This window comes from Vipera berus (assembly GCF_964194415.1).
Source record: "Vipera berus genome assembly, chromosome: 1".
In the NCBI taxonomy this organism is placed as follows: Eukaryota; Metazoa; Chordata; class Lepidosauria; order Squamata; family Viperidae; genus Vipera; species Vipera berus.
Window position 1 is genome coordinate 112,440,556 of NC_138202.1, and position 15,409 is coordinate 112,455,964.

The 15,409-nt window shown below is 40.0% G+C and overlaps 1 protein-coding gene across 2 annotated transcripts in view; it reads left to right on the forward strand.

The window, feature by feature from the left end:
• The first annotated feature begins 1,263 nt into the window (after positions 1-1,263).
• Positions 1,264-15,409, forward strand: part of LRP5 (LDL receptor related protein 5) — a 131,131-nt gene continuing 116,985 nt past the window's right edge. Inside the window, exon 1 of one of the 2 annotated variants that reach the window (XM_081313606.1) lies at positions 1,264-1,707. In XM_081313606.1, the coding sequence (XP_081169732.1) occupies positions 1,608-1,707 (100 nt within the window). In that variant the 5' untranslated portion in view covers positions 1,264-1,607. The remainder of the gene's footprint in view (positions 1,708-15,409) is intronic. The other variant, XM_081313605.1, reaches the window with a different exon arrangement.

Below are 15,409 nucleotides of genomic sequence, written 5' to 3' on the forward strand. Positions count from 1 at the left end.
TGCACACAAGGCAAATGGATGAGATTAGTACTCACCATTCTCTGCAACTGATCTAAGGGAGTCCTCAGGGAAAGGGCGGTATATAAATGCAATAAATAAATAAATAAATAAATAAATAAATAAATAAATAAATAAATAAATAATTTCTAATTTTTAGGTAGCAAACAAATTTAAAACAAAAGCCTGGGCTGTATTTCACTCTCACCCTTGTTGTTTAAAACGCCTACAGGATCTTTTCTATGTTCCCCTTCAGAACAGTTTGCCTTATTTTAAAAAGAGACACACAAGGCTGGCACTTTGCAGCATACATGCTTCCTATTTATTTTATTCCTAATTATAAGAATCTAAAAATAATAAGTCAGATGCAGCAGAGCGCCTGATGGCACCAAGGGTGGTGTCTGTGGCACACTGCCTACCCCTACAGTAGCAAAGGTGCTTAAAATGCAAAGCATACTTGTTAGTGAGCACCGCACCGTATGTGCTGTGCTACAACCACCTTGGGCTTGCCAAGGGTTAGACAGGTGCAGCAGGCTTTCCAGGAACCGAATGAAATGCAGTGTGGCCCCCCAGTCACCATCTTCCTGCCCGGCAGCTTGCCAAGATTCAAAATTCCTGCCAGCAGAAGGTAGCCATCACAACAGCCTTTTGTTCCTCAAGTCTTACCAAAGGGCTAAGTCAGGGGTCTTCAAACTTGGCCCTTTTATGACTTGTGGAGTTCAACTCCCAGAATTCCTCAGCCAGCAAAGCTGGCTGAGGAATTCTGGGAGTTGAAGTCCACAAGTCATAAAAGGGCCAAGTTTGAAGACCCCTGGGCTAAGTAGTTGGTGGGATACTAAGCCCTTACCGGTGACCCAGTGAGGCCGTCGGGCTGGCTCAGGAGGAGGCAGTCACCTTACTAGCCTGACTAGCACTAAGGATGTTACCTAGTTTGGGTAACGAAACGTCTGCAAAAAAAAACACAAGCAAGCTCAGAGAGCACCACGGACAGTCCCCCGCCCCCCCCCCCCGCTCCGGGCTCCTCGGAACCGGGCTTCCATGACCCTGCCAAAAGGAACGGGATTCAGAAATAAAACTTCTTTAGCAAACGCGTCTGAGGGGAAACTCGGCCAGGTTAGGACTGCCCCCTAAAGAGGGAAGCGGTTCGTGGGCAACTTTTTCCCCGGGCTCCACCCCCGGCTGCCGCCGCCGCCGCCGCCGCTCCTCCTTTCTATGGGAGGTGACTTGTTGAATTTAAAACCTGAAGGGCGAACTTCACACCTGGCGCTTTTTCCTCAAGCAGGCGCGCCGGCCCAGGCGGGGGACAGCGGCATCTGGGGGCGAGCGCGGGTGTCCCAAGCCGGGAAAGAGGCGGAGCGCCTCCTTGGCTTCCGTTCCGCTCCTCCTCGGCTTGGATTGCGGCGGGAGGCTCCCACCCCGATTCCCATTCCCTCTTTCCCAGAGCGACGGCACCGACGAAGACGACGACGACGAGGAGGAGGAGGAGGAGGAGGAGGAAGAAGAGGAGGCGGCTCTGGGGAGCGCCGCCTCCTTTCGCTGCCGAGCGCGGTGCACACGGGGCATGGAGCCTGCCTGAGCCAGTCCGCGGGCAGCTGCCGCTGCAGCACAACATGGAGGCGGCAGCGCCGCCGCCGCCGCCGCCGCCGCCGCTTTTGGTCCTGTTCTTGCTGGCCACCTCGGTACTTCGGTGCAACTTGGGGTCCGTCGCGGGTACGTTCTGCCGCCCCCCCTTCTTCTTCCCCCCCCCCGCCGGCTGTTACGATCCCGCACTTGGGGAAGAGGGGACCCTATTGTTGTGGAGAGGGCAACTTCTTGGCAACTCGGGAACGGGAACGGAGGAGGCGTGCGTGGGGGGCCGCGAGGGCGAGCCGAGTGGGCGGGTGGAGAAGCGCTGCGCCTGGGAGCGTGCGTGGCGGCGGGAAGGGGGCAAGGCTCGCGGGTGGGGGTGGCTGTAGCCCGGGCGAGTAAAAGCTTCGGCCGCCTCGTCTTAGGGGAGACGGTGCAAGGGAAGGATGGGTGTCTGTATGTATGTCAGGGCAGGAGAGAAGACCGACCGACCGACCGACCGGGCCGGGAAAAGGCAGGAAGCGCCTTAGGTTGCGTCTCCTCCAAAAGCACAAAGTTCTGAACTTAAAAGCCGAGGGCGGTTCCGTGCCGCCTTCCCCCCTCCTCGGCAACTTAGCATTTCGGGGCGCCTGCCTTTCTTCCCAGGAAAGGATTCCCTTGGCCTTTTTTTGCGTGACGAGCTCAGCCTGTGTGCCTCGAAAGCCAGACAAAAGTTTTGTGTTGTTTTTAACTTTCCTAGCGCTTTGCGGCCTCAGCCGCGGAGATTTCCCAGGAGTTCGGAGGAGGCTGAATCAAACTTTTTGGCATCGGCTTGGCTGGAGGGGTTGGGAAAAGAGCAGATCTAATTTCCTTTTATTTTAATAGTTGTAGCCCAGGAGTGGGGGTGGGGGTGGGGGGAGAAGCGGGAGGAGAGAAGGGAGACTTGCCTGACTTGTGTGAAACGTAACACTTGGCAAAACAGACTTCTGGGAAGAGTTGGTCTGTCTGGGGGGTTTACCCAGACAAAACTACAGTGAACATTTGTTCCCTTCCTTGACTAGAGGGAGTGATCAGACAATCACGTACGTTTCCATATGCAGTCATAGTCATTTTATTCAACTTTTTAAGAAGGAGTTTCTGGCTTGAGTTTGCTGAAATGTGGCCCGATCTTCAGTTAGAATCATTACTCTTGGATATAAATAAAAGAGTCCGTCTCCCTCCTTGTTAATACACTACTCTGTGTGTGTTCGGATTATCAACATTTGCATTGATGCAAGAAGTACAGGAAGATTTGAGGAAAGATGCCAGAAGGGTGTGTTTCCTTATGGGGTCTTCTACATCAATAAGGATATAGGGTGTTTTTCTTATTCATTTGTAGTTGGTATTCCATGTGCTGGGGAAATCATACATTTTGTTTTGTATTCCATTTTGTTCATAAAATCTCCTGTGTTCTTGCAGCAATCCCCAGCACTACCACAAAAGGAGTGTTATGATATTATGGTTCGTCAGGCAATCAGCCAGATGTTTAGACTGAATTCAGAGTTTTTATCCACCTATCCAGTTGTACCCAAGGACCTGGAATAGGGAGATGTTGTTTGATGGTCTTGAAAGTTATTATTATCTGATCACAAACAATGTGAAGTCACAGCTGCCAGTTCTTTATCTAATGTTGGCCTTTATAAAGCATCAAATTCTTCTCAAGAGCCTAGGATGTTCTAATGTATCAACAGATCAAGCAGTGTGACCTTTTGCAATTCACGGATAGAATTTTTTTTCAATGTGCAGGTATTTTAAGTACTGTCCAAGATTTTTTGGTGTGGCATGCTGTGTGCCAATAATCACTAAGACCATCACAGCTGCTTTATGCTATAATCTTTCAGTTTAGATTTTTAGATCTTGATGCTTTGTGATATTCTCCCGATTCTTTGTCTTCTCTACTATCTCCTCTTATTATCAGTTATCCACATTTTCTTCTTTTCAACCGCAGTTAAATCTGGTGTGTTATGACCCAAGAACTTTGTATTCAGAAACCCCACAATTTTTTAACATGCTCATTCTTGAGCACCAATGTTTTATTACTGGTGCATGATAATTTTTACAGATGTTCTAGTGAATAAGTTGGGTGACTGTTACACAGTTTATATTCAGCTTGTGCAATCTTTTTGCACAAGCTGAGTATACTATATGATCTACTGTTTCTTCTTTGCACAATCTGTAGTTTAAATAATTTGGTTTTACAATTCTGGCCTTGAATGCACTAGTTCAAATAGCTTGCTCTCAAGCAGCCAAAATCAAGCCTTTGGTTTCTTTTTTTAAAAAATGCTTCAGTTGTAAGCCTTTGCCAGGTTTTATCTTTATCCTCTTTCCCCTTGCTCTTTTGTAGAAATTGTGTCTGTGTGTAAACCACCCAACTCCAGTAGACTCTGACAATTAAACAGTAATTCAAAGGCTGCTACCAAAAAGGGAGTTTTTTGCTATTACTTGCAGGAAAAAATATTTTTATACATAAGAACCTATCAAATAGCGTAGTGTTTGTCTTCAGTTTAGCAGTCCTCAGCAAACTGAAGTTTTGACACACTAATGAATGTTAATTGTTGTAATTTTTCAATTAGTTGGAGAAATATACTTGTGGCTAATAGTACATTCTCTTAAAGTAGTTATTACTGGTATTCCCCCTTTTCTTGAAATCATCTTTACTTACCAGAATTGTTATTTAATAGGCTGTTGTGTTTGGTTTGGAGATTTGACTTGTTTTTAGATATACAATAACATCTGTGTGCAGCTTTAATTTTAAACAAGAAATCCTTCACACCTGATAATTAGGAAAAAAGGCTCAATATTCCTGTAGGGTTTTAAGTTAATTGATCCACTAGTTCATTCTAGTGTTTAAAAAAGTAATTGTGGTTTTTAAAATGTTCCTTAGAGAGAATCATAGAGTTAGGCCAATGAGTCCAGCTCCTTACTCAGTGCAGAAATCCAAGTGAAAATATCCCAGACAGATGGGTTGTCTAGCCTCTGTTTGAATGTGTACAATGAAGAACAGCTCACAGCCTGTCTGGGAGACCAGTTACACTGTCAAGAAGCTTTTTTTTTTAACATTCAGCCAGAATCTGCTTTTCTTAAAACTTAAATTTAACAATAATTTAAATCTTAAAAGTTTTGAGTTGTAGTGTTATTTAACCCAAAGAATTATTTCTAATCTTTATGGTGTCATACTTACATCAAAATAACCCCAAATAGCCATTGTTCTTTGGCACCTAATTTAAATGTTTTATTTATTAAAAGTGGACCCTGAACTTGGGAAAAACACAAGGAAGAAAAAAAAGTTATAAATCATTTTGGTTTGCATTAATGTATCCAGTATCAATGGGTTGTACAGTTTCTAAATTTGGTAGCAATTCAGTTAAAGTATATTTTGAGCAATTAAAGAAGGAATTTCTTTGACATAAAAATGTTTGTCCATGAAATATACACTAATTACAGTCAAGTGGAGGAATTCATCGTGGCTTTTAACTTAAGAAAATTTTAGTCCTAACTATTTGTTTTAGTTAAAACAATATATATTTAGTATATATATTTTCTTTCTTTCTGGAATGTTTGGCATAAGAATTCTACAATCCTGAATTCATTTTCGTCTTTAGTTACAGTACTTAGAGAGTTTTCTTTGGAAGTTGGAAGTCAATTATTTTTTTTCCAATTATTTGCTTAGTTTGCACTTCTTTATCAAAGTGTGTTCAAACATTTATTCATATGCAACAAGTTACAACGTACTTTTTTAGGTGGAGGGTAAAAAAATGGATTCTGTTTTTCCAGAATATTTATATATCCTATACCAGGGGTAGGGAACCTTGGCTCTTTTATGACTTGTGGGCTTCAGCTCCCAGAATTCCTGAGTCAGGATGCTGGTTCAGGAATTCTGGGTGTTGAAGTCCACAAGTCATAAAAGAGCCAAGATTCCCTACCCCTGTCCTATACTGACTATAACAACAGTTAGTCCTTGATTCACAACAGTTCATTTAGTGACTGTTCAAAATTACAACAGCACTGAAAAAAGTGATTTATGACTGTTTTTCACACTTATGACCATTGCAGCATACCCATGGTCACATGATCAACTGACTCATATTTAAGACAGTTGCAGTGTCCTGGGGGGTCATGCGATCACCTTTTGTGACCTTCTGACAAGCAAAGTCAATGGGGAAGCCAGATTCACTTAACAACTGAAAGGCTGTAAAATGGGACAAGTCACTTAACAACTGTCTCACTTAGCAACAGAAATGTTGCGCTCAGTTGTGGTCATAAGTGAAGGGCTACCTGTACTAGCAGTATCTACTTATAGAGAAATGTTTGGTAAACATTATATTTCTCTCAAGGTAAACTTATTCCAGTGATTAAACTTTCATGCAGGATTTTTAACAATTGTCCTAATTGGTGATATCTATTACTTTTTTGTTTCATAGAGTAATTTAAATCAAGGCTGTAATTTTTAAATAGGCAGGAAAACATCTCAATTATAAAAATTTGAATCTGGTTTTCTATTTTTCTTCATGTTGTACATTTAATACACACTCACTCACTCTTGATTGATACCTACTGGTTTTAAATAGAACCTTGATCCTTGGGGAAGACACTCAGCAAGATCGTTGATTTGAAACTGTGTTTCTCTCAGAAATAATGTTTCACTGACTGTCCTTCCTCTTGTGGTCTTCCATAGTATTCTGAGGGAATTCTCTGCCATCTAGATAGAGATATGGAACTTCAAGGAGAAGGAGACATGAGAAAAATCCAGTGCTTCACTCTTTGGAGCTCTGCTGGATGTATCAGTAAAATGATACTTTGGTATAAAGTTGGTAATACTTAATAATGTTTCAGGATTCAAATGCAAATTCCATATGACTGCTTAGTTTTTTAAAAAATTATCATGAGAATAAGGGTTTGTTAGTCTTAATTGGTATGTATTACTTCCATTATTGGAGGTAGTGTGCATCACAATACCAGTTGTTGGAGATTACAAGGGGAAGATTGCTGCTGCATTTAATTTGTAAGTTTCCTGCAGGCATTTATTGATTTATTGATTGGTGTGGGAAAGGAATGTCAAACTAAATAGGCTTTTGATTTGAAATAAGGGGACTCATATATTCTTAACCAATCTCCTAATCTTATACAGAATAATAGAATAACAGAGTTGGAAGGGACCTTGGAGGCCATCTAGTCTAACCCCCTGTTCAAGTAAGAGACGCTATACCATTTCTGGCAAGTGGTTGTCCAGTCTTTTCTTGAAAGCCTCCAATGATGTTTTGAAGATCAGAAAAAAGTTTGAACAAACTACAGAAAGAGTGCAAGTCTACAGCTAGATCCCTGACTGTAAACCATAATCTGAAGATGTGTAAAACAGTGTTGAGCAGATTTATATTATCATGAATCAGTTGAAGATTATATAGGTATCTCTTTGTGGGTAATTGAATGCGATTCAAATGTCACTCAATTTAATCCACTTAATTCATGCATATTTAAAATGGATATTTAAATGCAGCTCACATAAGGTAAATCAGTGATGATGCTCAGTTTTATACAGTATCTCAATCTCTGATAATGCCATGGAAGCTTTTTCCGGGGTACTTGAAGCTGTGATTTGAAAATGATGAAAAAAAATAAGCTTAGAAGCAGCTCTAGCAAGACCAAGTGGCTTTTCAATGATGTACTATCTATAGTCCTAGTATGATTTATCTTGATTGCTTATTTAGTATCCTATGACCATCACTGAATATTGTATCTTATGATTGACGATGAATGTATTTTATGATCATAATCATGATGTATCACTTGTTGCTTGTATGTACAGTGAGAGCTTATACACTGGAGACAAACTCCTTGTGTGTCCAATCACGCTTGGCCAATAAAGAATTCCAATTCTAATTCTAAATAGTTTTTACAATGAGAATTGCCATTGCTATGAAATGCGATCCCGTAATGTGTCACTTTATGACTACATTACTTAGTGATGGAAATTCTGGTTCCAATTACTGTAAGGACTACCTGCACTCAGTCCATCCCCAAAGAAAGAAACTGCATTTCTGAATATGTTGATTGTTAATAGATTAAAGAAAGTGTAAGTGCTCATTACCTTGTGTCTAAAGCCTCCAAAGGGTGGACTGAGAAAGTTGTGGTTGGATGTAATTGAGGAGTTTCTCAAAAGAGAGAATTTATGCCTTTAAAAAGAGAAATTAAGAATTTAAAGAACAAAATAGAATGCTGGAAGTAACCGTTGGATGTGGTGGAAACAGCAGTGACTTGCCAGAATAAATAAGGCCTGGCCTCCCTCCCCCCCCCAAAAAAAAAAACTAAGGAGGGGAGGAGTCGAGAGCCTGGCATTTGTAATTTTGTGATGAGACTCTATGGTGTTTGATGGGTATGAGAGAGTTTTTAATTTTTTGTATTGTTTAACTGAGTTTAGACACGGTCCAACTCCAATTCTGTTATTTATCTGTTGCTACCTGCCCAGATTGTGTGACAGAGATAGAGATTGCCATGTCCACTGAGTAAAATATCACTAGTTCCTAGATAGACCAACTGCCCCAAAAGCTAATCGTGAAAACCTAATTTTTTAAAGGGAAGAATCTTTGGACCAGCTTCACTTAAGACATGAATCTCCAATCTGTTTCTGAAAAATATCTTGAAGCTCTCACTGCCCTTGGACTTTTCTTGGATTTCACTCCCATCACAAGAAATAGGATATTGTCAGTCATGGTGGGAATGGGGAACTCCTGGCAATAAAATACGTATTGACTATCCCTCCCCCCCCCCACAAAAAATTGTTGAAATTCATCTGAAAGTCAGAATTCATGGTTTGATATACACTGACATCACATTTGGGAGGGGAATTTAATTTACTTGCCTGTTCTAGATTTAACTGGCTATGTTTGCACAACACAGAAAATATAAACAGTGAATAATGACTCAAAGTGGCTAAGATGGAAGTAAACAAATTACACTATCTTGTGTGAACCAATTATCATGTTTGTTTGTTTTTATTTAGCACATTGTATGAAGGAAGCCCCAACTATGATTTGTTCATCAGGAGTCTCTTTAGCGTGGCTAGATGTGAGATCACAGAAAAACTTTTAATGTCCAATCCACTCCTTTTCTGGATAACAAATATAATAATAGTTGCTAAAAAAAGTTTCAATGTGGGCAATTTTACCTCTGATCACTCATTGTATAAATGAAAAATGATGATTTGTTGAAACCTACAGTATATCATGAATCTATAGCAAAATCAATTGGGTTTTGTTTCCTAGTCCATTTCAGTGAAGAAAAACCAAATACTATGTTTCTTACTAACCATTCAGGTGAATGACTGCAGTTTTCTTGGCAAGGATTTTCAAAAGTGGTTTTCCATTATCTCCTTCCTAGGGCTGAGAGAGACTGACTGTCCCAAGATCACCCAACTGGCTTTGTGCCTAAGGCGAGACTAGAACATACGATCTCCCTGTTTCTGGCCTGATGCCTTGACCAGTGCTCTAAACTGGCTCCCATACTAACCAATTAACTTGTGAATCATCTGACAATTTCCTGAATTTTATTCTTTTGTTATTTTGTAGCAAAACATATGCTGCATATGAAAGAGAGCAAGAACACACTCATATAGATATAAAAGTTCAATTTTGTCTAGCATGTTAGTAAAATGCAACATTCAGTCTATAGAAAATGTACATACACCTAAGAGGATTTCAGTTTCTAAATATGGATTGTATTAATGTGGATGCTTAGTGCAGTGTATTATGTGCGTATGTATTTTAATTTGCTCCCTTTTCCTCCTCCTTGCATCTGGCTGTATAGGTATAAAATGAAACATTGAGCTCCTGCTTTTTAAAGGTATATTTACTATATAGAGATCAGAGATACGTAGAAGATACTATATAGAGATCAGAGATGTAGAAGCTCAAATGCAGGGGTGTCAAACTGCTGTCCCGCAGGTTGGACGCATCACACGGAAGCCAGGCCCACCCCATTGCCGGCAATGGCAAAACAGTGCCGATACGTCACACGACGTCACGGGTTTGACATGTCTGCTCTAATGTATTTGTATTATTGTTGAAGATTACTGATACCTAAGCTTATGTTGGGACGCGGTGGCTCAGTGGGTTAGGACGCTGAGCTTGTCGATCAGAAGATCAGCAGTTTGGCGGGTCGAATCCCGAGTGCCGCGTAGCAGAGTGAGCGCCTGTTACTCGTCCCAGCTTCTGCCCACCTAGCAGTTCGAAAGCACGTAAAAATGCAAGTAGAAAAATAGGGACCACTACGGTGGGAAGGTAACAGCGTTCCGTGCGCCTTTGGCGTCTAGTCATGCCGGCCACATGACCACGGAGACGTCCTCGGACAAGCGCTGGCTCTTCGGCTTTGAAACGGAGATGAGCACCGGCCCCTAGAGTCGGAAACGACTAGCACGCATGTGCGGGGGAACCTTTACCTTTACCTTTAAGCTTATGAAGACCAGGAGCTTGAATGTTAGTAATACTTGGCTGTTTCTTTTGCTTTGAAAAAGTAGCATGGTACAGTACGTTGGGAAATTTAAAGTTCAGAAGTAGACATAATAAATTAAATGGGCTGGCTAATACATAAATTTCATCATAGTTCAGTATTATGAATACGAGCCAAAACTTTACTTGAACTCACATTGTTCTTATACATAGGCAAACTATCTGAAGTGAAAGCAAGCATCTTTATTATAATGTAGAACTTGAATAAAATCACTTTTAGTCTGAAGTAGAAGCCTTTAGTGCGCATGGAGAATGCTAGATATGATCATGTAACCTAAAAACCGTGTGTTATCTAAATGCAGGATTTATGAAAAGAAGTATGTCTTGGCATTAGCCATAAACCACACTTTTAAGAAGACAGTAACATTTGGGTCAGCTGAAATAACATTTATCTCTATCCAGGAGCTCCTTACAGTGTCACACATACAGAAAAGTAGTTTTCAGCTGGTTCAGATGCCACTTTCACTGCAATCACCTTTTCATGTGCTCTCTCATACAAATATTAAAAAGTAATTTGTGGTGAGTTCCTTTATAAATTTGAGCAACGTATGCAAATAAGGCATACTCTGTTTTTATTAAGTTAAGCAACTTTATGCCCTTCATATTAGCTCATATTAACATCAGTCAGCATAGCCAATAGCAAGGTATTGAAGAAATTGTAATACGTAATCTGGAGTATACCCTATGCATAAACTGGCATTCTCCCTAAAAGATTGTAACTAAATCCTTTAGGGTTACAAATACTTATTCCCGACCACTTATAAAATATGAAAAGTCTTTCAATTGCTATATAGCTGTGAATAATTGAAAACTTGATTATCACAATTGGAAATTTTTGGGCTTCTACAAGCAGATTTGATTCAGATGTCGCCTACAGTCTTCCAAAGTCTTGAGGGTAGTTCTTAAATCCCATGTTGGTGTTGAATGGTTACTTGAGATACAGCAGAAAACAAATAAATTGAATACATGCAGAATAATTATGTTGACTACATATTGCATTTGGTTCTCTACCCAACAGTTTAGTCCTGGCTCAACTCACTTTTTGGAGTAAAATACCCAATGTGCTGTTCATTTGTGGTGTTTGAAGGAATTGCACAGGTTCAGCATAAAATGGGGTCCCAGTTTGTGTTCATTAGTGTTTCTTATTATTTTTATTGTTCGATCTGTATACCTTCCTTCCTCTGTACACCGCCCCGAGTCCCTCGGGAGAAGGGCGGTTTATAAAAACTAATAAATAAATAAATAAATAAATAAAATAACTACACTGTTCTCTCAAAATTTACATTCTTTTTTCTTTTGATTTGTAAAAATAAAAGGAATGTTTAAATTAATTGCTCATTCATCTTCATCTTCAAATAGCTTTACATACATCTGTTTCTATATTGTACGCAGACTTGTTTGCATTTAAGTCACTTCACCTGACACTTAAAAGAGAGAAGAAAAGAAATATATAATAAGTAATTCTCTATTAGGTGAATCCCTCATACTGGTAGTTCCAGTGTACATGAATTTTGTATCAATCTTAACTTTAGGTCTACTTAAATGTAACTTGAACAAATATTAAAGTATTTGAACAAATAAGTTTAAAGGAGTTTTGCAGTGCTATGCCACATTGCATGGATATTGAAAAATGAGAGATGATGAACAGGGAAAATACAGGGTTTAGCATCTGAACACATGTTGAGATTTAGGGAAATGAGACCATTCTCCTATATATATATGGTTTGTGGTTCTTTTGTCACTCAGTATTCTTGTGATGGTGTTCAAAAATTGTTTCCTTAGTAGAAGGGAACGTGGATACAAGTCAGTGTCTTTCAGTATTTAAAGTTTTGCAGGGCTTAAATGTCAGGAGTTATATTGAACAACAGCAAAAGTTGTGTCATCAAATACACAGTATTAACACCCGTGTGAGGATTAAGGTAGACTGAAAGAAAATTGTACTTCCAGGCAACCTCATGCCATCATTGAAGAAGGCTGTTACCAATGAAAGTTTGCACTGTATTCATTATGGCATATCCGGGTGTTATTATTTAAGCAGCATATAGTGAGGTATAAGAAGAGTAGAGGAAACAGGTTCTTTAGTGTATAGTTCAGCAGAAGTTAGTCATGTTTCAGTCACTAGAAGCTGCTCTGTGTGACTTAACATATTGAGGTTGTATGATTTCTCCTTCTCTTCTCACCTGCTTTTTTTTGCCCCTTGATAGTCAATTCAGGAGTTGCTGAATTGGTTGATCTCATAGGAGTGGTAACACTGCATTTCTTGATACATATTTAAGATATCTGTTTTGATATCTTAAAACTTGCATACATGGCAAATTTGAATATCTGATGTCTGATTTAAACATATTTCCAATTTATGATTTCAGTGATTAATGCACCAGTGTGTAAGTTAATAAAATGATGCATTTAGATTGAATGCTTAAAGCAAGGTGCTTGTTAATGGTGAGACTGCAGGCCTCTTGTGCCATTCATTTAACAAGGGGAAAAAAGGAAAGCCTATTCTATGACCTGATATATGCCAGAGTTTAGTGACGAGAATGTAGAGAATCCCTCAACAATTAAAAGCATTCAAGGAAGGCCACTATGTAGTCTGCAGTCCTTTCCAGAGCTCATAATATTTGGAAGAATACTATTTTTATATATCTCACTGTTGCTGCTGAACTTGTTATTTCAGACTGGAAGGGGTAACTGCTATATGCAGTGTCTGATCTGTTGTATCTCTGATCAGCCTCACAATCCTTTATCTAGAGGAGGGGTGTCAAACTGCCAGCCCATGGGCTGGTTGCATCATGTGGAGGCTGCACCCACCCCAGCTCTGGCAATGTGAAAAAAGTCACAATACGTCGTGACATGTCACGTGATACAGCAAGTTTGACACCCATAATCTAGAGGTTGCTTCTCCAACTGTACTTTCTAGAATGATCATATGACCATGTAGTGCAGAACAAGAAATGACTCCTTTACTCTCTTCCCCCTCCCCCCTGTTTTTCTGGGCCTATAAAGTTAGATAGAATTTGGTGTTCATACATAAGCCCACTTCAAACGGTCAATAATTGCATGAATTGTATGAAAGTTGTTGGGAACGTGGGCTGTGCTCCATCCACTCACTTTCTGTTGACGGGAAATATCTGAAATAAAACAATGTTTAGTTTATGAAAAAATAAAAATATAAATTCTAATTATAAATACAATTATAAAAAATATAATTAAAAAATAAAGTGACTAGTCAACTAAACATTTTTTTTATTTCACAGCATTGGGAATCTTCTCCAATCCCATAGAGTATTATAACCATGGTTAGCCATATGTAGTCTCACATGATCTTTATCTGTTTCTTCAGAATTAGAACAAGTATTCTTGTTTCCTATCTGCTAATAATGAAAGCATGCTTATAATATCTTTCATACAACTGTAAATGTGACTTCTGAATTTTGACAATGCAGTCATAGACAAGTTAGAGGGAGAAGCTTGAATAATATTCTGTGGGCTGTTTGCAATCAGAACTGGATAAAAGCATTGCCTTACTTCACCTATCCTGCCACTCCCATGAGAATCCAAAAGCTCCTGTTCATAGGTGCTGCACTTCCTTAATCAAAGCTCAAATACATGTAAAAGATCCAGTGAGGAATGAGGGCTGATTCCAGTGCAAAAGGCATGGCTTGATTCTTTTATGCTACCCTATAGTGGCTCTACAGCAGCCTTCCTCAGCTGGAGTGCTTATTACTCTCCAGTTAAGTAGGACAACGCAATTTGGGGAACCTGAGATTAAAGCATAATGCAGATATGAATGGGTTGGTGCATAAATAAACACTGAGGTTCACCTGCATGTGCCAAGCTTGTGCATCTGGGAAGTCTTGGTCTATCCCATGGTTTTTTAAAATAATGTCTGTCAGTTTGCTGTGAGCCTGATGGTGGTTATGGTGCTGGGGAGTGGTTGTAATTCTTTTAATTAAAATAACCACATAGGCAAGCCTAATAACAAACCTGTTAAGCAGCATTAGTAGATATGAGAAGGCTGCAGACACCTTAAACAGTCCTGGGACTATCTCCTATTTCCTTAAATGACAAACACCTGAACAGCCTTGTTTTTGAAGCTGGAGTGGGGGAGTTTGGACATTCCAGCAAACAAATCATTTGGTAGTGGTTTAAAAATAGAGGTTTTCAACCTGGTTTCATTGGCAGTTTTTGCAAAGCCATAATGTAAATAAACAAAGGCTTATTTTAAGGAAATAAGTAATTCTAAACTATGATTTACTATTGGCCTAATAATTTCAACTGCAATTTAGCATGTTTTCAAATAGAAAAGCATAGATTATTGTGGGTCCCTGGCTTATTCTTATCCACAACCAAGTCTCTGATCAATTTACAGTAGTTAATCAAGCCATGAATAGTTTACTACTTTGCAATATTAGTTTATCCACCATTGGCTTCAATCATGACTTAAGAATGCAGCCTATGTCTTAAGGACATTTTGAAAGGGCAGGCTTGGATTTTTTTTCTTTCAGCTCTGCAAAAGACTAATAATATATAATTGCTATTGTTAATTTATAATACATAGTTAGCATATAAGCTTTGTAAGAAGTTTTGGGAGAACGTAACCCTAGCATAAAGCAAGGGAAACTTTATGCTAGGGTTCTTTTCTCCCAAAACCTCATAAATTCACATGAAAGTCATAGAAAAACAAGATTGCAGGATATACTGTGAAATGTTGTAACTCAGGTGCATTGACAAATGTGCTCATAAAATTTTAGAGCCTTCTTAAACACAATGTTATTCAGATGTGCTTTCTTTCTCGTGTCATGTTTTTTTATTGAAAAGTTTTACAGAGAGATACTATGGAGTAAAGGTAAAGGTTCCCCCGCACATTTGTGCTACTCGTTTCCGACTCTAGGGGCCGGTGCTCATCTCCGTTTCAAAGCCGAAGAGCCAGCGCTTGTCCGAGGACGTCTCCGTGGTCATGTGGCCGGCATGACTAGACGCCAAAGGCGCACGGAACGCTGTTACCTTCCCACCGTAGTAGTCCCTATTTTTCTACTTGCATTTTTACGTGCTTTCGAACTGCTAGGTTGGCAGAAGCTGGGACGAGTAACAGGCGCTCACTCTGTTACGCGGCACTCGGGATTCGACCTGCCAAACTGCCGACCTTCCAATCGACAAGCTCAGCGTCCTAACCCACTGAGCCACAGCCCCTTCATGGATTACTGCCTTGTCGTGGCGAAGGGGCTTGCGTAATTCAATGAAGCTATGAGCTATGCCGTGCAGGGCCACCCAAGACGGAAAGGTCATAGCAGAGAGTTCTGACAAAACGTGATCCACTGGAGAAGGAA